We start from the raw sequence: 23,836 nt of genomic DNA, 5'->3' as shown, positions 1-23,836 counted from the left end.
GGACTTGGTTTATCTTTCTGACCTGAATTGAACTTTCCATATCAACCAACCATAGGCAAGATTATTTCTGCTGCGACTTGAATAGACAAGGGAAGGAAGCATGACAGAAAACCCTAATTATACTTTGTTTATAATGTTTTCATGGCTTTACATCAAATCTAGAGATCATAATGCGAAAGAGATATAGGAGAAAATGTGTCAAACTTTGCTGAAATTGACAGGGGTGTGCGTGTTAAGCCTGGTAGGCTTAATTACAGTGGCAACAACATTACAGGTAAATACATGACCATGTTGGTGATCAGCTGGCGTTTCAATGGCCTATATTTCGTCATATTATAATTTGTTTAAGTTTTCTTTCAATGCATTATAAAACTTAATATTAGAAGATTTACTTTGTCAAATCTATTGTACTCATCGTTGAAACTGCATAAGAAAGGTACTTCCTATTATTTCGCATTGTCATATTCAATTATTAAGATATTGTATTGTCATTAATGTAACATGATGTAGCGAGACTATGTCAATATCATTGTAAAACAACTGTATGCTAAAAACTTGTATCAGAAATATTGGTGATGAAATGATTGTTGCTGACTATAGACTGCCATGTAGTAGTTAGGGCTATGTATATATTTATTTATTCACCAATCAAGAGCCCTCAGGAGGCATATACAATTTTAACAATTAAACATAATAACTACATGATACAATATACACATTTATACCATATACACACATGTTAAGGATTTCTATATTGACATTGGTCTGGAATTGGCTTATAACAATATTGATTGAAAATGCACTGTATTTATAACAAGGATGCTATATCATGTATATGGGTAGTAATTAGTGAAACAGTTATAAAATGTTGTTTCATGGATATCAACATGGGTACCTCAGTGGTTAGAGCACCTGACTAATAATGCAGGGTTTCCAGGTTTGATTCCTGATCCAGCCATGAATTTCCTCATTTCCTATATATTCAATTTGGTGCCGTTGACCACCCCTGGACTTCAGGTGAAAGTCCTGCCAGGGGCAAAAGAATCTGAGTTGTGTGTTTGAGGGAGAAAACAATTTAAGGAGGGAGGAAAATGAAGTAGTTAGGATATCAGCCAGGATGACTCTGTGATTGGAGCACCTGACTAGTAATGCAGGGTTCCCAGGGTTGATTCCTGGTCCAGCCATAAATTTCCCCTTTCCTATATATTACAGTCAATTATTATAAATTTCATCCATGAAACTATACTGCAGGGCTGATGCAAACTATATGTATGATTGTTATGAACAATGATCTCATTGACAAGAGCCCTCTTTGAAAATTGTAAAAATTCATTAGCCCGAAGTTCAGGTCTTGGCTGGGGTATATATGGAAGATGCATTTTGTTTAAAAATTGTCTTTTAATTACTTCTTGAGATCTAGCAGTCAGACTGTATGATAATATTGAGCATGCAGTAAGCCCTCTTAGCTCTATCAAACTTCTGAAGCCTGGGCTGATTCTCATTTTGGGAAAAGTTAATCATATATTGAAAATGAATATGTCTCATTAAAAATCTTCTGTATTTCTGAACATCCAGTGTTATAATGAGGTAGTGGTCTTTTAATAATAGCTTCTACCAAAACTGTAAAATTCACATTTACATGGTTAAGGAGGAAATTCTGGTCCCATAGTAGAACTATGTTGATTGTATGTGGACAAATGCATTAGCTTTTTTAAAAAATCCCTTTTTATTCCTGTATATTAAGTACACAAACTTTGTGCGTCTTTATGAGCATTGAGTATTCTACTAAAACTTGAATATTCAGGTTTTTAGAACTCAAATAGAAAATCACATTTCATTGTGATGTGATAAACTTAATCTCCGAAAAAAGATAAGAAAGAAGTTATTGTGAATTATGAATTGTGTATGATAGTTATACCAATATATCACTGTTTTGCTGGAGAAGTGTAGTAACGGTTTAATAGAGAAGATCTGATTTTAGATAGGTTGACTAATATAAATATATCTATCATCTAGTACAAAGTAGAAAAATGGAGAAGTATTAAAAAAAACCACAATTGGTAACAATGATTTCTAAAGACCAAACCCTGTATTCTCAGGTAACTATTGAGGCTCATGGGCTGATTGTTGTCATGACCAGACAGTGACTCATGATGCTGAAATATCATCAAGATCAATAATAAAGTTAGAAATATTTGTACATTCTCTATAAGCCATGTGAGTTATGTAATGGAGAAAGTTAGTTGTCTTGATTATCACTTTTAATCCAGCAATCCAACAACATCTTGTTAGCTCACTTGAGCTGAAAGCTCAAGTGAGCTTTTCTGATCGCCTGTTGTCTGTCCGTCTGTAAACTTTTCACATTTTCAACTTCTTCTCCAGAACCATTAGGCCAATTTCAACCAAACTTGGCCAAAAGCATCCTTGGGTGAAGGGCTTTCAAGTTTGTTCAAATGAAGGGCCATGTCCTCTTCAAAGGGGAGATAATCACAAAAATGCAAAAATAGGGTGGAGTCATTTAAAAATCTCAAGAACCACTGGGCCAGAAGAGCTGAAATTTACATGAAACCTTCCTGACATAGTGCAGATTCAAAATCATGGCCCCCCGGGGGTTGGATGGGGCCACAATAGGGGATCAAAGTTTTACTTACAAATATATAGGAAAAATCTTCTTCTCAAGAACCACTAAGCCAAAAAAGCTGATATTTACCTGAAAGCTTCCTTACATAGTGCATATTAAAGTTTGTTAAAATCAAGGCCCCCGGGGGTAGGATGGGGCCACAAGGGAGGATCAAAGTTTTACATGGAAATATATCTGGAAAATCTTTAATAATCTTCTTCTCAAAACTACTGGGCCAAGAAAGTGGAAATTTACATGAAAGCTTCCTAACATAGTGTAGATTGAACTTTGTTACAATCATGGCCCCCGAGGATAGGATGGAGCCACAATAGGGGATCAAAGTTTTACATACAAATATATAGGGAAAATCTTTTAAAATCTTCTCAAAAACTACTGGGCCAGGAATGTTGAAATTTACCTGAAAGCTTCCTGACATAGTGCAGATTCAATTTTATTAAAATCATGCACCCCGGGGGTAAAGGGGATCAAAGTTTTACATACAAATATACAGGGAAAATCATTAAAAATCTTCTTCTGAAAAATCACTGGGCCAGAAAAGTTTACATATACATGAAAGCTTCCTGACATAGTCCAGATTCAATTTTGAAAAAATCATGGCCCCTTGGAGTAGGTTGGGGCCACAATAGGGATCAAAGTTTTACATGCGAATATATACTAGGAAAAATCTAAAATCTTTAAATATGAGTCAAGGTGACTCAGGTGAGCGATGTGGCCCATAAGCCTCTTGTGTTTAGAGTTTGAAAGATGCAAACATCAACAATCAACACTTCTCTTTACATGTAATAATATGGTGTTTGATACTTTATTTGTGCAATATTATATACTTCTAAATAGATTTTCTCTCTTTACATTATCTTATCTGTAATGATATGGTGTTTGATACTTTATTTGTGCAATATTATATATTTCTAAATAGATTTTCTCTCTTTACATGTAATGATATGGTGTTTGATACTTTACTTCTGCAGTATTATATTCTTCTAAATAGATTTTCTATGTACTGGGATTGTTTTTCCCATGAGAAATTTCTCATGTATTTTTATGTTAATCTTAAAATATTATAATAGGAAAGTTTTGAATTACTGCCAGAACACCAATTTTATCCTAATTTTATACAAACTTACTTTCGATAGGGTCTCCCAAGGTCATTCTAAGCAGAAGAAAATTGGTAAACATGACAGATTTTTCCATGATAAATGTTCCAGAGCTTATAAACATTATTTCCACAACAGGTACTTCAGTTTGCAAGACTGGTTAGATTATGTGAACTTGCGATGGAACTGCTGGTGGGTTTGTGTGTGGGTGCCACTGGGTGGGTGGGGGGATTGTTGTGATTTATAATTCTCTGCATTGAAACACAAATATTTCAAAAGAAAGCTCAAGAAACTACAGACCTATTGTGTAATACAACTTTTGATAGAGCTTACCTATGGTGTGATCTTGAGCTTTCCAACTTGACAAAGTAAGTCTAGTCTGCCTACTTTTGGGGTCCCTTTTCTGTGTTGAGTAAAGGGAAAACTTAATCTCTACCATATGAAAATATCTTCATGGGGTTTGGAAGGTATTTAAGATGATTAAGGATGATCTGGATAAATCTATGTGGTTTAATTTACATGTCATGCAGTTGTATTAATTAAGATATAGCAAAATAACATATAACATTCACTTTGGTAGATTCTACTAAGTTCAAACATTTAAGCACAGTTATCCTAGCAGTGGTAGTTCTGTAGCCCGTCAAAAGCATTCAGAAGTGCAATAGAGTTTAAACTTTGCCATTTTGCATTCAATGCTCCAATGAACACATTTCCTAAATTTATCACACACACACACACACACACACACACACACACACACACACACACACACACACACACACCCTCTCTGGCAGTATGCAACATTAGGCCATCGCCTGGTCGCTCTTGCTCTCACACCCTTGCCTCCACTTCTTTCTTACATTGGTGTGACCGCCCTTGGCAGCACATTATATTGCATTTGAGAACTAGTACTCCAAATACTTGTACATGAATCGTCTGCACTTCAAGCATCGAGGGCTATAAAATTTCGAAATCATGTAACTGCAGTGTGTAAATTCATGCTAAAACGATGTTCTGGCAGTAACTCAAATCTCTCCTATTAATGTTTATGTTGTTTGGATTATGGTGTATGTAAACAATGGCACAATATAACAAAGCTGTATATAAAAGTTATATTTGTGGCACAATTTTGTTTTTGTGTATATAGGCTTTTATGTCAAGTTGAAAGGTCACACAGTATTCTAATTTTGAAGTCTAAATTTGTGGCACTTCATTTGGTGACATGTACATGAATGAAAGATTCTTGAAGCAAAAGGGTTTGAAACTCCACATAAGCAGAGCAAAAAAAAAAAAAAAATAAGGAAAAAAAACTAGTGCTCGATCTTTATATTTCTGATGTAAACTTTTTTAATGAATGCTTAAAATCATACTGACTACAAAGACTACGTTGTGTACAGTTCTAAGAATGAGCTAAATTAATCCACTGATCCACGATTGATATATTGCTTGAAATAATTTAAGATGCATGCACTTACTAAAATAATTCAAAGTATGGGTAACTCCAGGGATCGACATTAACAGTTGTCCGATTGCCCGAGGCAAGTGAAAACCCAGTTCAGACAAGTGAAACTCAATACACACTTGCCCAATGGGGCAAGTGATTATTTAAGTAGGAAATGTGATTATTATAATAATTGTGTTAAACATGATGAATATCAAATATTAGAACGTAAAGTTCAACTCCATATCTTACTGTTTTCTTTACCAAATCGTCAGATTATAGCGAAGGCCCATTCTAGTAGATCGTACTGTTTCACCAATTAGAGAGATAATTAGAGTTACTGGTTGACAGGCTTATTAGAGCCTAAAATATTTCGGACAACTAAGTTTTTCATTCGGACAAGTAAAACTTGTCGTTTACTTGCCCAAAGGGCAAGTAAGAAGAAAAGTTAATGTCTATCCCTGAACTCGCATATGATTTACACAACATTATCACATAGTAAATAATATTAAGTATTTAAACAATAATGTAATATGTTTTATGATCTGTAATATGTTTTATGATCTCAGGTGCTCTTTAGTTTTGGGAAAACAACACCTGTCACTTTTAATGTGTCTTTGGGTCATTGATCTTTTAATGTTGACTCCAGGAGTGTTACCAAGGATAAATATCTCAATCAAAAATCTATTACTAACTGTAACACATTGACAGGGTAGAGAAGTCCACATAGTGAGAGGAATAACTTGTGACAGCTGTTTGTCTTATATTGCTAAATGTGTTTCCAAGCTGTGTGCATGTTACTTGATTTTGTATTGGGCAATTGCTATGTATGCCAGGTATACACCCACATGTATGTTAATCCACAGGTGTGTCAGGTATATTCACATGTGTGACAGGCATATCTATGTGTGCAGGGCTTTATCCACTTGTACAAAGTTTATCCACATGTACAAGGTATCTCCACATGACATCTGTGCAGAATTGCACCCATTAGAAGGGGAGGGGGGGGGGGGGAGGAAATGTGTATTGTATTGAAAATCGGGTTATGAATGTCATTTGTCTTGTAATATATATAATTATTGTGGAAAGAGCTTCATATTTACATTGCATTATTGGTTAGAATTTTATAGATACACTTAAGTCTGAATTCCTCTTTTGAGATTTATAAAGAATATATATAAAGACATAATTTTCTTGTTTTTTCAGCCTAGTTCCCTTACAGTTCATGAATCTCTGATCTATGTGTCAACACTGAGCGGGACATTCCATGCCGTGAGCAAATCCACAGGGAAAATAGTGTGGTCTTTGGACGAAGGCAAGTTGCAAATTGAAATTATAATAGTTTCTATAAACTGATGTTTTGCCTTTATATGAGATGTCAAATAGTAATTGAAATGAAATTGCTACATATGTATTTTATTATTTTTATGATATTAAAAAATAAAGAAAATAAGAAGAATTGGAAAACAATCAAACCACTTCTTTATAGGTCGTTTGATTTTAGTCTATGTTCAATTTATTATCTAAACTAATATTAGTACATGTGCTATAAGTATAAATGATATCATCCATGAAATTTATAGAACCAGTCCTTAAAGTTCCAACAGCTGTTGGGTGAGTAATATTTTTAAAAGAGATTTATGTAAGTGATATATTAATATATTTTGGGTAATTTTGGCTTTGGGAATATTTTAGTCGATTTTTCTCAAAAAAGTAGTTTGAAATTGTAGTGCTTTTATTATTTGTGAATTTTTCTCATCTACCAATTAATTGAAAAAATGTCAAAATTTCCAGTGTGCTAAAATTATCGGATACACAGTATACTCCAAAAAAGATGATTGTTTCCTGGTTTTTCTTTACTAAATCACATTCAGAATTGTTTCCAATTGCTTTCTCACAGCCGGCTAAGTTTTCTCCCTGACCCTAAGGATGGAAGTTTATATGCCCTGAGTGATGGAAGGGAGGGAATCAAGAAGCTGCCCTTTACCATCCCCCAGCTAGTGACTGCCTCCCCTTGTAAAAGTAATGAAGGGATGCTGTACACAGGTTTGTTAATTAACTGCATAGTATACTTTTTGTTTGAAATAAAGACAATCATTTCTTATCATTGTGGTGTCATGTTTTCAAAGACAAGTACATTGTTTTATAGGATATGAAAAAGATATACTCTTTCTTTTATGTCCATGGTTACAAAATTTCATTGATTTTGTGCACTTTTTCAGTTTCCCCAGATGTAAAATTTCGCATACTTTTGTACTGACTGCTGATAAAGCAGACGGTATACAATTCAGAAGAAAGTATACTTGGTATTTTGGTTATGTGATAGTGGCATACAAAGATTATTTGTCAATGAATTTTTATCATACTTTGTGAAATCTTTGTATAAGGGACCCTTTTAATGCCTTTTTAGTACTTTTTCTTTTATTGTGGTTTAGAAAAAAATATACCCAACGGTACATGGAAATTAATTACATGTACTTGAAATCCTGTTTTTCACTTTTCTGCTACCAACACTTATATCAAATTTTATGAAGAAACATGTCAATATAATATTATTTTTTTAAATGAAATATCACCTCATTTCAATATGAAACACTCCCACTATTGTAAGTGCTTATTATCATTATACATGTACATGTATATACCTACACGTTACCTGAAATCTATATCAATATTTTTAAAATCTGAAAGAACCATTCAAATAAAATTTATTGCATATATTTTATCAAAGTCGAAATAGCTGAGAAATTTGCAGATTCACTTGAGTATGAAAAGTTTATCACTGTGACATTATGATATGTACCTAGCTATGATTTTGTAGTCTTACACTGCATTACAAAGTGCAGTAAACTATGATGCCATAGCGAAACACATACCCTGCTGGTAAAGCAAAGATGGTCGCTAGTATAACCTGAAGCCTCTGTTGTGATATACTGTAGAAGTACTTTTTTCCGCGCGGTATTAATTTACGCTATGTACGCGGTCACAAATTTTCCGTGGAAATTTATCCCAGCGTACTTAAAGTAAATGAGAGACATTAAGTGGCAATCTAAGAAATCCGCCCAATTTTCTACCCGCGGAATCAACAGAAATTGTGATTCCGTGGACTTATGAACCCGTGGAAAAAAGTATGTTTACAGTATGCATAATCAGTGTAAATATGTAGAAGTTGTGAAGGATCAAAACTTTATATTAGACAGCACAGGAAAACATCCATCTAAACTTGAATGATAGGCAGACATTATGTATGTAGTATATCAATCACATGATCAGTGTCCAGTCTATCACAGAGGAGAATCTTTCCTTGACTTGTATGTATTTAAAAATTATCAAAAAGTAATATCTAATCAAAGAAATATTTTTAATAGGTCATAAAAAGGACACATGGATAGCCATAGATGTCGCAACTGGAGCCAAAATGCAGACGCTGTCCAGCGATGGAACCCAGAAAATGTGTCCGTCCAGTGCCGAAAAGGTCATCTACATCGGGCGCACAGAGTACACCATCAACATGTTTGACAGTAAAACTGGTAGTAAAAGGTATAAAAACAGCATAGGGTAAACACCATTTTAATGGAATCTTTTGTGTTAGATTGAAGAAATTGATAGTCCTTTTATAATTGTTGTAATCTGACTTGTTAAATTTTTAGATGGAATGCAACATTCATGGACTACTCATCCCATGTTGGGGAAGTGAAAGAATATGGTATGTATTATATAGATAATGTGGAGAAAACAGAAAACAGGCTTTGTTTTGATTTTGTATAGAATATATTAATTCGAGTTTTACTTCAAAATAAATCAATTTTCCAGACTTTCGACATTTCACCGCTAGTTCTACAGGGATGGCTGTCACCCTTGACAATAAATCAGGTATGATCTTAAATTCAACTACTGGTAACTCTCAATAACTGAAATTAAGAAAACTTTGAGTGATTGAGGGATCAAAGGTCAAGTCAAATACGGAAATCAAAGGTTCATCCATCATGGTTCTGATTTTATAGCAACCGGAGGGCATATTTACATCCTTGCATTGTTTTGACATGATGTCATGCATATTTTTAAGTAATTTACTTGATTTCAAGAGCATGGAACTTTTATCTTGCATAGATAAAAAAGATATTTTAAAGTTTATATATTTATTTGTTCTTTTCTCATGTTAAGATAGACGTACATGCTCATTTACAATACAAATTTTTGGTGCATATTAGCTATGCAGTCACTAACTACACAGAGTTAAATTTTCACAATTTTCAGTCACTTTACGCAAGGTACACATTCTAATGAATAACGATGTTTCCTTGGCATGTTGTAAATTTGGCTATAGTGGAACTATATACCAAAAAGAAAGCACATGTGGATAGTCAAATTGACTAATAAAGCAATTAACTATCCACCCTACAAGGAAACACAAGCAATGTGTCCCCTAACTAAACACCTAGTTAGCACAGCTGAGCTAGCCCCAGGCATTCACCATTCCTTAGGGAAGGTCCAAGCAGAAATAATTGTATGCTTTAGTAAAGGTGTGTATACGCTACCATCACATTGAGAGTGAAAAACAATGAAATATGTTTTCAAGACCCAAATTTCACTTTGAGAGATTGAGAACTTTGATATCTCGAACGTTTGAGAGGTAGAGAGTAAATTTGCTTAATTATATAGAAAAAAATATCGGGACCGTGATTTCATTTTGAGAAATCAAGAACTTCGAGAGATTGAAGTTCGAGCCATCGAGAGTCACCTGTACTTTGAATTAGAAATAATATTGTAGCAAATTTCAGTATTAAACTTATGGTGATTATTGTAGCAGTATTTTTTTTATGGTTTGAACATGTTTTATTGATTTTATCAAAGGATCAGAATGATGTTTTACAACTTGATAGTTCTGCATGTTTTTCCTTTGATTCATAGATCTGAATTTCATAAAGAGTAAATTAACCAGTTGAAAGGCAGGTGCTTTAAAAGTATGTCTTCTTTCAAGTGAAGTCAGTATCCAAATACTTTTGCCATATGTTTACAGGAGAAGTGCTATGGTACACAGACTTTCAGTCTCCTGTGGTAGCCATGTACACAATGGACCATGATGGTCTTCAGAAGGTACCCTTCACTAGCTTTGCTCCTGAGACTTTGGATCACTTGACTGGACAACTATCTTCAGAACACTGGAGAAGCAAGTTCCTATTGCATGGAAAGCAGGAAGTTTTCTAGTGAGAAGCAAAACATTTAAGAAATGAATTTCATTTTTGAAAATATTGCAATATGTGTGTGATCTCTGTGGAGTAAAGGGCAAAAGGCTTATTTTTAGCAATTTTCTGAGAAAAATTCGAGATTGGTGGATTTGGTAGATAGTGTGAAGACTTTCTAATTATAAATTTCTAGTGCTATATTATTGTTGCACTTGGGTATAAATCTAACAGATGTTGCAGAAAGCATTGATATAGGTCATTCATTATGAAGATTTGGCAAATGAAATTACCACTTGCCAATCCAATTTTAAGCATTGTGCATTCAGATTGTTTGCTGTTTATCACCTGCCATATTAGTTTTTAGATGGTCTTACACCGTAAATTTTTAGGTCATCCGAGTAAACTCAGGTGACCTATTGCAATTGGTTGTCATCGTGCGTTAACAATTGAACATTTTTAACTTATTCTTAATAACTACTATTTCAATTCTTTTCAAATTTGGTATGAAGCACTATTTGGACAAGGGGGACATAAATTGTAAATGTCAGGACTCCTGCACCCCTGGGGCCTTAGGGACAGGGCAAAAAAAGCCAAATATTGACTAATTTTCAAAAATCTTCTTCTCTACAACTGCACATATGTAAGAAAAACTAAATGCATAGTGATGTAGAGCAGGAAGGCCTCTATCAAAATTACAAATATCATGATCCCTGGAATAGAGGTTCTGACCCCAGGGCGGGGCCAAAACTTAGTATTATATAGTGTTTATGTTTAAAACATTTAAATCTTTATGCTATTAATGCTAAATGGAAACTATATAAATATTTAGAAGGAGTGGGTCGTCCTTTACCGAAATTGTAAATTTCATGATCGCAGAGGGTAACAGTTTTGGTTTCAGGTTAGGGCCAATATCATCATACATGTAGTTATTATTGTCTTTATCATTTGAAAGACTTCTTTATGTTTGCTGATACGGTATAAAAACTAAGTAAATGTACATATTTAGGAAATGTTTGCTGATACAGTATAAAAACTAAGTGCATATTTAGAAAATGCAGGAAAGGAAGTACCAAAATTATGAATTTTGCAACATGAAGTTTTTTACCCTAGGACAGGTCCCAATGAGTCATATCATGTTAATGTTACAAATATTATGTAAAGCATTTCATAAGTACAGACACTTTCGATGGCATTGAAGTTTTAAAAACACATCTTGTTTTATACTGTTTTTAAATATTAGAATTTAGCAGAACAGGAATTTTTTTCTAGATTTGATAGCCCTTGGGATTAGTGATACTTTTAACTAATACTCAGGTGACCAATAAGGCCTGTGGGCCTCTTGTTAATTAATGTTCATCTTTTTAAAGATAGGTCTAATAGATAAGTCGATTTGGTGTATTGGACGAGGGTAGCAAACTAACTTTATTACTGAAAATTACGGTACATAAGGGTATGAATTGCGATGCTACATGCTGGTATACTTCATTTTCAAAAATCTTCTTCTACAGCTGCACATACCAGTACTGAATGTGATAGATTGTAATTGTTTTTCCAGTCCCACACTGTATGTTGGAGAATATGAACATGGATATTTTGCCACAAATTCTCTGGTGGATGAAAAAACAGTAACTGTAGCTGTAAGTAACATAACGTAAAATCATTAATTTTCATCGAGTCGATGAGCATCCTTATTTCTCTCAATCCACAGAAATTTGACCCCATGCAATCATTAATTTTCATCGAGTCGATGAGTATCCTTATTTCTCTCAATCCACAGAAATTTGACCCCATGCAATCATTAATTTTCATCGAGTCGATGAGCATCCTTATTTCTCTCAATCCACAGAAATTTGACCCCATGCAATCATTAATTTTCATCGAGTCGATGAGTATCCTTATTTCTCTCAATCCACAGAAATTTGACCCCATGCAATCATTAATTTTCATCGAGTCGATGAGTATCCTTATTTCTCTCAATCCACAGAAATTTGACCCCATGCAATCATTAATTTTCATCGAGTCGATGAGTATCCTTATTTCTCTCAATCCACAGAAATTTGACCCCATGCAATCATTAATTTTCATCGAGTCGATGAGCATCCTTATTTCTCTCAATCCACAGAAATTTGACCCCATGCAATCATTAATTTTCATCGAGTCGATGAGCATCCTTATTTCTCTCAATCCACAGAAATTTGACCCAATGAAAAAAAAAATCATGATCTGTTGATGCCAGGTTTTGCTGTCAAGATCTGAAATATCCTTAATGCAAAAATTATTCTCTACATTCAGTGCCTTTTTATATTGTGAACTTTTATAATGTATTTATTTAATAATTTACCCTTGATTTAGTGATGGAATATAACGTGTATTCATGTATGTTATAATATTATATAGCCTAAAAACCAAGGGCCTTTGTTGCTGGAAGGACCAGGCATATCAAACATACCCCAAGGGCAAAAGGATGAAGCAGACATCCCAGAACCAGGGACACACAGAGATGCTATCACCGCCCACACAGTCAGAAGGCCAGAAATAATGATACTAGGTACTAGGGTGATCGAGGGTGTAACTAACAAACGTACAATTTTATTAAAAATTTGTCTAATTCAAGAGTGAATCGCATTCGTACAGTTGTGATAGATATGACAGAGATTGTTTAGTTTGCAAAAAATCAGAGTTATAACATGGGTCTTTTTTATACTGTTTCTCCTAATTTTATATAGAGTTTATACAGAGATATATGCAGTTGTCCATGTTCAACTGAAAATATGTTCCAAACATATCTAAAAGTTGTTTGATAAGAAATATGATATTTAATGGCTGTGTAAAACATGAGGGAAAAAATAGACCGTTTCATGAGTCCTCTTTTCACCTTCGTTTCTTGTAAGGGCTGTTCCAGAAATGATCAAATGGGGGGGGGGGGTCAGGCGGCAAACGATATTTTTTTGTATGGGTGGTCGTATTTTTTCAGATTTTAATTGGTCCGTGGTTGGACTGTTAAAAAAATATTTATTATGGGTGGTGGGTAGTTTCTATTGTTTTAATTTGTGCCATGTGGGTGTTGAGTTTTCAGAATATTTTTATTGTCGCTCTTGTCGTGTTGGTTACAAAACGTCGGAGGGAAAATTGAAAACGTGCTTTCAAAATGCTGCTTTCGAAATCGGAAATCGGAAGTAACATAGAACTATTCGAGTTGTCGCTCTTTGCAGCACATAACTTTCCATAACGGCACTCTTCAAATTAGAGGCGCGTTTAGTAGGGTCCCTTTGGACGTGATGGCGGCGAACTCTGTTCTGTAGATTATTACAGTTTACAGTGCATCGATTTTGGGAATATTTTGAAACCAATAGGTATTCCGTTTTCTAATAAAAATAGGCAAACCTTAGTTGATTTATACGAGGGTACCGATGCGTTATATTTATCAGTCGGTGTGATGGTGATATAGAGGCCTCCGGGCGCGGGCTCCATTAGAAGACGAACGATTCGTGGAAAAACATATCCATACCCATTTCATGATAATAGCATCGTTTGGACTCCCAATCTTTCCAACATTCCCGCCATAGATGCCTTTGATTGTTGATGTGACATCGTTTCTTCAGAACTACTGTGATACAATGTCGCACAGGCATTACCGCGTCATTGACTAGAATGTTTGTCCCGAAAACCTCGCGAGATTTGTACCGTTTTCATTTTTAAAAATATTTTTGTGGTGGGTCTGGTTAGTTTTTTTTTTTTTTTTAGATGGGTCATTGTAAAATGAGTTTATTAATTTGATGGGTCATGGGGTAATTTTTTATTTTTTTTTTATGGATGCTTGGTATATACAAAAGGTGCCTCCCGACCCCCCCCCCCCCCACCCCCCCACCCCCCCCCCCCATGTATTTATTTCTGGAATAGCCCTAACAGGAATGAAAGTGTGTATGCGATACATGTATACACAGATATACTAGTAAATAATAATTTTAAGGACATGCATTATGTTTTTCAATGATATGTAATTTTTAGCTCACCTGATCTGAAAGCTCAATTGAGCTTCTCTGATCACCCTTTGTCTGTCATCTGTCTGTCCTGTCATCTTGTCTGTCTGTAAACCACTGGACCAATGTCAACCAAACTTGGCAAAAAGCATCCTTGGGTGAAGGGCTTTCAAGTTTGTTCAAATGAAGGAACAGGCCCTCTACAAAGGGAAGGTAAAAATCTTCTTAAGAACCACTGGGCCAGAAAAGTGGAAATTTACATGAAAGGTTCCTGAAATAGTGCAGATTCAAGTTTATTAAAATCATGGCCCCTGGGGGTAGGTTGGAGTCATAGTAGGGTATCAAAGTTTTACATCAGAATATATAGGGAAAATCTTCTCAAGAATCACTGGGTCCAAAAAATTGTAATTTACATGAAAGGTTCCTGACATGGTGCAGATTCAAGTTTGTTAAAATCAAGTCCCCCGGGTTAGGGTGGGGCCACAATAGGGAATCAAAGTTTTACATGCAAATATATAGGGAAAATCTTTAAAAATCTTCTTCTCAAGAAACACTGGACCAGAAAAGTGGAAATTTACTTGAAAGCTTCCTGATATAGTGTAGATTCAAGTTTTTTCAAATCATGGTCCCATGGATAGGATAGGGCCACAATAGGGGATCATAGTTTTACATTCAGATATATTCGGAAAATTTTTAACTACACAATGATGTTCGATCTTTTGACCTTGGAGTTTGACCTACTTTTAAAAAAAAATTGACCTATTTAATATGTCCTGAACTATTTAAGGTAGGACTTTCGTATTTTGTTTATAGATTCTTTATGGCAAGACCTTGTTATACTTTGGTGTTTGACCTTGAACAACAGCAGGTCCAGGGTGGCCCTGGTGAGCGATGTGGCCCATGGGCCTCTTGTTTTTGTGACATTTTGGGTACAATTTACTTGTATCCTATCTTGTTTTTTCTACAAAGAAAGTTGGCTTGTTTTAGAGTTTGTATATTTTGATAGTTCTTGGTTGTTGCAAGAAAACTGTGAAGTACAGTATTACAAAAGGTAGTAAATATGGACATTACTAAGTTATTGTAGCCAAGAAAGGATGATCCAATCAGGAATCGAACCTGGTAGCCTTCCATTACTAGATAGGTGAACAAAAAGCAGGGAATTTATTTGGGTAAAATTTGAGTTTTTACGTGATACACTGTAAATATTACAGTATAAAATCTGAAAGAATCATCACATCAAATGCTTGTAGAATGTAGCATAACTACACATGTATGATAAACATGCTTTGAATATTATGAACAGTTTCCATTTTATTCCTACATGTATCTTTAGCTAAATTTGGGAATATGTACTTGTATAAAATTCATTGAGCCACTACACATAAGACTGAGTTAAACATCTGGTATATGTATGTACTGGATACCAGATGTGAAATGTAGAAATCTTGATCCAAATTTGTCCTTTTTATATTGTAAAAGGAAAACTTTTAAGATTGTTCATCAATGCATTTCTAATAATTTAGATAATTTTTTATCCCCCCGGAATATCGTTAGTGTGTGGGTCAGTGTGATTGTAATACCGAGTTTGTAGACACTCTACAGACCACATTTTTGGCTCAATTGATTTGATACTTCATATGTAGCTTTTTTTATCAAGAGAGGAAAAAAACCTACATATTTTGTGGTCCAAAGGTCAAGGTCACTATGGGGCTTTATTGAAAAAGCTTGAAGACATTCTACAGGCTACATTTTTTGCTCGATTGATTTGATACTTCACTTGTAGCTTTGTTATTATTAAAGAGAGTAAGAACCTTGTTGAGTTTGGGATCCAAAGGTCATGGTCACCATGGAATGTTGTAGAAAAAGCTTAATAGACACTCCATGCAAGGGGATATGCCCCAAATTGCGGAGCTCAACTGATTGATTCAAAACAAAAACTTCAACCTTCCACAAGAAAATGCAGAACTGACATGTTATGTTTTTTGATGCAACAGCATGCTTCATTTAACAATTGCACTATATGGTGCAGTTCCCTGTGGAGAGGGCATGGAAAAGACTTCACCATTACAATTGAGCTTCTTTTAAAGGGTTCAGCAAAATTATTTTGTTATATACTGCAATTCTTTTGATAATTGGCTTAGAAAAGTGCATGACAAAGTTCAATTGACAGTTTCGTTTAGATTTTGGAATCAGAGAGCATGAAAATTAGTCAGTTGTCTATATTTTCCATTTCTTTGAACTCTATAGGATACCATGAAGTGCCAGATAAAGCAAAGTCTAGATTCTCTCCTGCTTTCCAAATCGAGGACCGATCCAAGGATTCCATTGTGATCCCACCAAACCTCAGTGATGGGGAGGGTCGTGGTAATGCCACCAACCCCAGAGCAGATGACAGCATCCTGATGAAGTATCTGGGTGCTGATGTGAAGTTCACCATCACTGTGGCACTATCCCTCATTACGATTCTGGCCGTTGTGTATTATTTTCCCAAGGTAGTCTTTAATTTCTTTTGTAAAAAGAACGTAGTGTCATTTAGTTGGTTGGCACAATGTCAATAAAGTTTTAAAAAGATTTTGATGTGTGGACGACACTTTTTATGTGTGGGGGGGGGGTGTACTTAGATTTTCCACTATCACAGGCAAAATTTGGTAAATAACATGTAATATGTTATTCTATCGTAATTATTGTTATTATTTGAGGTTAACTGTTACATTTATTTAATACAGAGAACAGAGCAGTCCATTAAAATCATGCTACAGAAACAGATTGAGGAACAGAGGGAGAGAGACAAAAAGCAGATGTCAGCTCAGACATCTCTCCAGGGGAACAGATCCTCGTCTGAATTGTACGAAGGTAAGCTGTCATGTAGAAAATATTCATCAAATGTAAACTAAAATAATCTGAATTTGTGAATAGGTTGTAGGTGTTCAATGAGTGGATGAGATATGCATTTTGAGTTCCAGAAAAAGGAAATGCTTTCTACTTTCAGCTGTCCCAGAAGGTCATTACCAAGTTGGCAAGATCTTTTATAATCCAAAACATGTGTTAGGTCATGGCTGTGAAGGAACAATTGTTTACAGGTAAGATTTCTTCCAAAGCTATTTACTGTATAGCAGAGATTGTTTTTGGTGAGTAAACATTTTACTTGTGTCAGAAATTGAGGACAGGCATCTAATCTGTTGGACATTACAAAATTCTTTTTAAAAGGGTGCTGATTTCTTTTCAGGGGGAAATTTGACAACCGAGACGTGGCAGTAAAACGTTTGCTGCCAGAATGCTTTACTTTTGCTGACAGAGAAGTAGAACTGCTGAGAGAGTCAGATCAACATTCCAATGTCATCCGATACTTCTGCATGGTAAGAGACTATGAGTTAAACATTATTTTTGTGTTAATGGCTTAGAAAAATGGAGGACAGAGGATTTTTTTTTTTTTGTTCCAAATTTTCTGTTTCTCTTGAGTGTCAATTTGCAGCTTGCAAATATTGTGACTTATTTGAATGTTCCATTTTTAATTTTACGGTTCTTGTATTTTGAAAAATCCTCCAGAATCTAATGGAATATTTAAAATAGATAAAATGCAAAGACCAATTACATGGATGGAATTGAAGTTTAGGATATGCATATAACAATATCAAATGATTTCTTGATTTTCTTGTTCTTGGAAAACTGGTATAATTCATAGAATTTCAATAATAATTTCTCTCTGTTTCAAATGAATAAGCTTGTGGAGAACTGCATTTATGGTTTAAAAACTCACTAAAACTACAGCTATGTAATATGTAAAAACATTTTGTACATTGTCTCAAGATTTTCAATCTTTTTGTGTCTGTCCACAGGAAGCAGATAGCCAGTTTAGATACATAGCTTTAGAATTATGTTTTGCCACTGTTCAAGATCTTATCTTGGGGAAGACACAGTACACATACAAAATGGATGCCATTGATATCTTATTTCAGGCCATGTCTGGAATATCTCATTTACATTCATTGGATATTGGTAAGGGAACAAACTGAGATTCTCAAGTTTTATTGAAAACCATGGTATAATTTAATAACTGATTGATACAATTTGAATTAATAATCGTCGTAATCTTGTCCAGCCAACTGAAACTTTTACATTGATCAGAAATTTGTGTTGACTTGAAAATAGAAAGCAGTCATTAACAGTATTTATTTTTTCAATTTCTTCACAGTTCATAGAGATATAAAACCTCACAATGTATTGCTGTCTCAGCCTGACACTAAAGGTCAGATCAGGGTCATGATATCAGACTTTGGTTTGTGTAAGAAGTTAGCAGCTGGTCGGATATCATTCTCCCGTAGATCCGGAGCAGCTGGTACAGAGGGATGGATTGCTCCAGAAATGTTGGATGAGGAGCAGAGAACAGTTAGTTTTCAATACTTCTGTGGATTCTTTATCATTTGTTGTGGTATACTGCTATGATTACATTGCAATACATGTAGTTAATTAAGGTAGAGAAACAAGGGATGAAAGTGGTAGTATTGGTTAGGTGGCATTTAAATGGACAGTAGGTATTGGGCTTGATAGCTTTGTGGTAGAACACTTGACTACTGATGCAGGGGAATTCGTAATTTAGCCACATAATTTTGAATCATTACTTCTTACCCTGTTAATAGAGATTGTATTCAGTAGTGTTATGAGAAAATTTCAGCATATTTTTGGATCAAGATATTCATGTACTGTGGTTTCAAATATCTAAGATGGCAAGTGGAGGGAAGATGTTTCATTTCTAGGTTAAAAAGGTCATAGCTTTCAGGTTTTAAGTAAGGACAATGTTGTGGACACCATACAAAGTGTGTTTATCCAGATTTAAATCTCATACTTGCTAGAGAAGTGGCAAGTGGAGAGAAAAAGACCTCTTTCATTTTTTGGACAAAAGGTCAAGGTCATAAGCATAAATCCAGTGTAATAATCTTGTGGACACCTAAAAAGTGTTATTTCAGAATTTCAGTCATGTATTAGATATCAGAGATGGGAAGTGGAGAAAGGAAGATCCCCATCATTTTTATGTCTAAAGGTCAAAGTACTACGAAGCAATCCAGTGTATTCATTTTTGTGGACAATATATATAGAGACAATTTCTCATTCTTACCAGTAATACAAGAATGGGTACTTTCTTTCAAGTATGCTATGTCTTGTTTCCTATTCATTTTCAAAATTAAGATAGAAGGTCAAGGTCAGTAGAGAGAAAACTCCCAAGATGCCCTACTTTGTGGAACCTTAGTTAAATATTTGATGTGCCGTTATTGCATTGTTTGTGAATGTAACTAAATTGTTATATTTTTCAGACCTGTGCTGTAGACATATTTTCAGCAGGATGTGTATTTTATTATGTCCTCACAAAAGGAAAGCATCCATTTGGAGATTCCTTAAGGAGGCAGGCTAACATTTTATCGGGAGATCACAATCTGGATAGCCTGCCATTGACAGGTAATGTATGTGCAGTCGAGGTGTTAAATTTTTTTGCATCTCTCAGAATTACTATATTCAAATATTAAAGGTAAAAGTAGGATACTGTATAGAGAGCGAGTATACAGAACATATTGACTGTGGACCCATGAAATGTTTAGAAATGCAATTTTTAGTTTCATGGTTAAACATACTTCTTTAATTTTTGTGTTTTGGACTTTTCACCATGCTTTGATTTAGGAGGCTGAATTTTGATATTTGATTTACTAAAATACATGTATGTTTACAGATCAAAATTTAAGTTTCGTCAGTGGACTGGTTTTTACAAGATTTATGGGACTTTGTGCCAAATATTAGTTTGATGTGGATGTAAAATTCTGGATTTATAACCTTTCCTCTTAGTCAAATTTATCCTTCTGTTGGTGATAAAATTCATATAAATAATAAATATATGTGAAACTAAATACATATATCAATCTGTAAACCAATGATTGATTATTTTAGAGGGATATCTCAGAAGGAATCTCATTGAGAAAATGATTTGCTTTGACCCCAGTCAGAGGCCTATAGCAAAAACAGTGCTTCATCATCCATTTTTCTGGAGCAGAGAAAGACAACTCATGTTCTTCCAGGTATTTCGAGCTTGATTTCAGGATATATAAAATGATTTATTTTAGAGAGATTATAAAAACAGTTATAGGTAAGTATCTCAGGATTACAAGCTGATCATCAAAATGTTTTCTTCTAGGATGTTAGTGACAGAATTGAAAAGGAGGCTGAAGACAGTGAAGTTGTTCAGCAATTAGAATCTGGTGGTTTGGAGGTTCTTAAATTTGACTGGCGGCGACACATCTCTGTTGAGCTGCAGAATGGTATAATGCTGGAATATATAAGCTTGACTCTATTTAGATATATACTGTACAGCGTGGTTTAACATCAAAGTCCCTGGTTGATTTCTGCTAAAATGTTCATACTGAATTAAAATACATGTACATGTATATATAAAAGTTAATGCTTTTACAACACTCTGTTTGTAAATTAATACATGTTCACACATATCAGAGAAAATATTTCACAGTTATTGGTCTTTTCAGATCTTAGGAAATTCAGAACTTACAAAGGACAAAGTGTGAGAGATTTATTGAGAGCCATGAGGAATAAAGTAAGATTAGGATTGTATTAATCATGTTTATGATTGTATTAATCATGTTTATGATTGTATTAATCATTTTTATTGAAGTACAGTACATTTCTAGATTACAAGGACAGAGATTTTTTTTTTACCATATAGTTAAATAAAAACACCCCACAAATTAACGGCAGATAAAAAAAGATTCAGCATACAAAGAGAGGAACAAGTTCTGTAGATTCATGGTTGGAAAACATTCACTCTCTCCAATCATAATGACAAGGGTTATTTTTGTTTTGTTTTTTTAAGGCTGAATATCATTGGTCTGCCACTCATTGACCTTTATACTTTGTGAAGGTCAATGTCAAAGCTATATTATATGTCAAGCAGGGGGGGGGGGGGGTCAAATTTGTCAATTTAATATAGCCACTCTGCTGCATATTGTTTGACCAACTCATCTTGTTATTTTTTAGAAACACCACTATAGAGAACTGCCTGAGGAGGTGAAGAACTCATTAGGAGCTGTGCCAGACCAATTTGTCTGCTACTTCACCACACGTTTCCCTAAACTTCTTACTCATACATATTATGCCATGGTGTGCTGTAAACACGAACGCGTCTTTAATCAGTACTACAATATGGAAGAATAGTTAGTTCAACATAACATGGTGATTTGCTGGATCATAGTGATTTATGTTTTGGGGTTTTTTGGTATGTATCCTGAGTTCAACATCTGTACAATCATCAAGCATGATTTTAAGACTTGTTCTGAGTATTTTTTTGGTACATTCCTTGCTTTGTTTTTTTTTTAATGTTGAGAGTAGGGCATTTTTGTTTAATACATGTACCATTTATCATGTTTGTTTGGTTTTTTTTTTTTCATTCAGATTTCCATTTTTTTAACTTGTAGATTTTGATGTTACAGTTTATAGAGCTATTGTACAGAATCCAATTTCATCCTTAACACCATTAATGACTCTTCATTATGACTATAACAAAATTCATGAAACTTGTTAACATACTCCCTATAATTTAAAATGATGTGTATATATTCAGATGTTACACCATTTATTGTAGCACTTAACAAATTTTACAGATTGAGCTTTTATGTTGTTTTCAGTGACATGAGTTGCAAATTTCACAAGAAATAATGTCTATATTTCTATCATATATCATATCAGGGTGCTATTCATATTTTGGATAACATGATTCTGCTCAAGAATCATGTTACATAAAATAGTGTTGTATTGATGGATGATTGGAATGCCTTCATGTTGAAGAATATTGGATTTAATTTTATGTCCATGTAATTGAAGATTCTGGGGCATATAGTTTTTGGTCTGTCCATCTGTTTATCTGCAAAAACTTTAACCTTGGCTCCAACCTTTGAATGGATGGTGATAGGGCTGTCGTGTTTCACATGTGTATATTTAAAAAGACCTTTTATTTGGTACCAAAAATTTTTACCACATGATCTTGTAGTTTGACCTGCTTTTGAAACATTTTAACCATGGCCACATCTTTTAAATGTTTAGTGATAGGGTTTGTATCTCCCTTTTGACAAGACTTTTTCTTTAAGTACCAAATCTTTCTACCCCATTACCTTGACTGGGGAGTTTGACCTACTTTTGAAATTTTTTTACTGTGGCCGTAACTTTTGAATGGTTAGTGATAGGGATATGTATTCCTTGTGACAAGGCCTTTCTTTGGGTACCAGAATTACTTTGCTGGCGTATGGCATCAGTGTTTCACAAACATCTTGTTATTGAATAGAGTACATGAATTATGATGTGGATAATACATGTGATGTTTTTTATGGTACATTTGCTGACCTCCATCAAATTACTTTTATTTATGATTTAAAAGGAGGAAATGCATCATGGAAATCTTTGATTGTATTGCTTTTAAATTTGGATGTGTTGGATTTCAGGCTTTTCAACTGGTATTTAATACATGTACAATATTCAGCATGAGCAATGATCAAATTAAGAGCTGTTCATGCTGGATAGAATTTAATCAAGAGCTTTAATGGCATTAGATTTAAATGTTGGGGGAAAAAATGCTATTTCTGTTGGATACATCCACATACAATGCACATGTATTGCATTTTTTCTTCTTCAATAAAGCAAATTGAAATTATATAAATTCTATTATGTTTTGTAGATGTTTTTTCTTTTATTTTGCAATATTTTCCTAGTCTTACATTCCTTGAAAATGTTTGTAGTACATGTGAATAGTAATTTATTTTTTGTGTCTTGTTTATATGGTGTGCAAGGTTTAATTGATAGATGTGTGTGTACTTGTATGAACTTCCATTGTATATCATGCTGATGGACTATTGTATATCAGTTAATTTTGGCATCTTGGCAGATTTTTCTCAGAAAAGTGGTTTGAAAATATTGGCCCTTTATTTCTTGGCAGATTTTTATTATATGTAGTTATGATTCATATAATTTGGTATTTTGGCACTTTTTATTTTTTGCATTTTTTCATCATTCCCCAAAAAAGCCAATATATATTACCAAAGGACCAAAATTAATCAATATTCGGTGCTTTGGGCAAACAGTATGTTGACATGCTTTTTTTGTGATGGTGGTTGTGTGCATTTTATATTTCCTTCATACATTTAACTGAATTGGAATTTCCTTTTTTTTTAATGCTAGTATTCCAACATTTTTTCATCCATCTGTATATCCACAACATTCAAATGAACCCCCTTTTACATCTGTATATCCACAACATTCAAATGAACCCCCTTTTACACCGATTGTTAAATGCAGTATTTGATGTTTATTGTAGAAAATGGAATTTGAATGCGAGTAAGTTTTATTGTGGTAACAGATACATTTGAGTAAGACACAAATGTCTTTTGTACACTGTTATAAATATTTGTTTATATATTTTTAGATATATGAAAATAAAGGATATAATTTAA

The 23,836-nt window shown here is 34.2% G+C and overlaps 1 protein-coding gene across 1 annotated transcript; it reads left to right on the top strand.

Moving 5' to 3' along the window:
* Positions 1 to 62: 62 nt before the first annotated feature.
* On the top strand, positions 63 to 23,836 carry LOC125668033 (serine/threonine-protein kinase/endoribonuclease IRE1-like). Its single transcript, XM_048901769.2, has 21 exons — positions 63 to 274; positions 6,383 to 6,491; positions 6,760 to 6,790; positions 7,077 to 7,222; positions 8,545 to 8,716; positions 8,827 to 8,882; positions 8,990 to 9,049; positions 10,197 to 10,383; positions 11,918 to 11,999; positions 12,760 to 12,910; positions 16,590 to 16,834; positions 17,069 to 17,195; positions 17,332 to 17,422; positions 17,569 to 17,698; positions 18,179 to 18,338; positions 18,535 to 18,728; positions 19,652 to 19,793; positions 20,277 to 20,404; positions 20,521 to 20,644; positions 20,867 to 20,934; positions 21,375 to 23,836. Exons 1-21 carry the CDS (start codon positions 194 to 196, stop codon positions 21,549 to 21,551), a joined length of 2,661 nt encoding a protein of 886 aa, XP_048757726.2. The 5' UTR covers positions 63 to 193; the 3' UTR covers positions 21,552 to 23,836.

This window comes from Ostrea edulis, chromosome 4 (assembly GCF_947568905.1).
Source record: "Ostrea edulis chromosome 4, xbOstEdul1.1, whole genome shotgun sequence".
In the NCBI taxonomy this organism is placed as follows: Eukaryota; Metazoa; Mollusca; class Bivalvia; order Ostreida; family Ostreidae; genus Ostrea; species Ostrea edulis.
Note: the sequence above shows the minus strand (reverse complement) of the source record. Positions and strands in the feature narration are given on the sequence as shown.

Bases quoted from the DNA above. Each gene is read 5' to 3' on its own strand.
- LOC125668033 (XM_048901769.2), top strand. From the start codon at position 194: ATGTGTCAAACTTTGCTGAAATTGACAGGGGTGTGCGTGTTAAGCCTG. The intron at 6,791-7,076 runs GTGAGTAATATT...GCTTTCTCACAG, and splicing joins AAAGTTCCAACAGCTGTTGG to CCGGCTAAGTTTTCTCCCTG. The intron at 20,645-20,866 runs GTATAATGCTGG...TGGTCTTTTCAG, and splicing joins CTCTGTTGAGCTGCAGAATG to ATCTTAGGAAATTCAGAACT.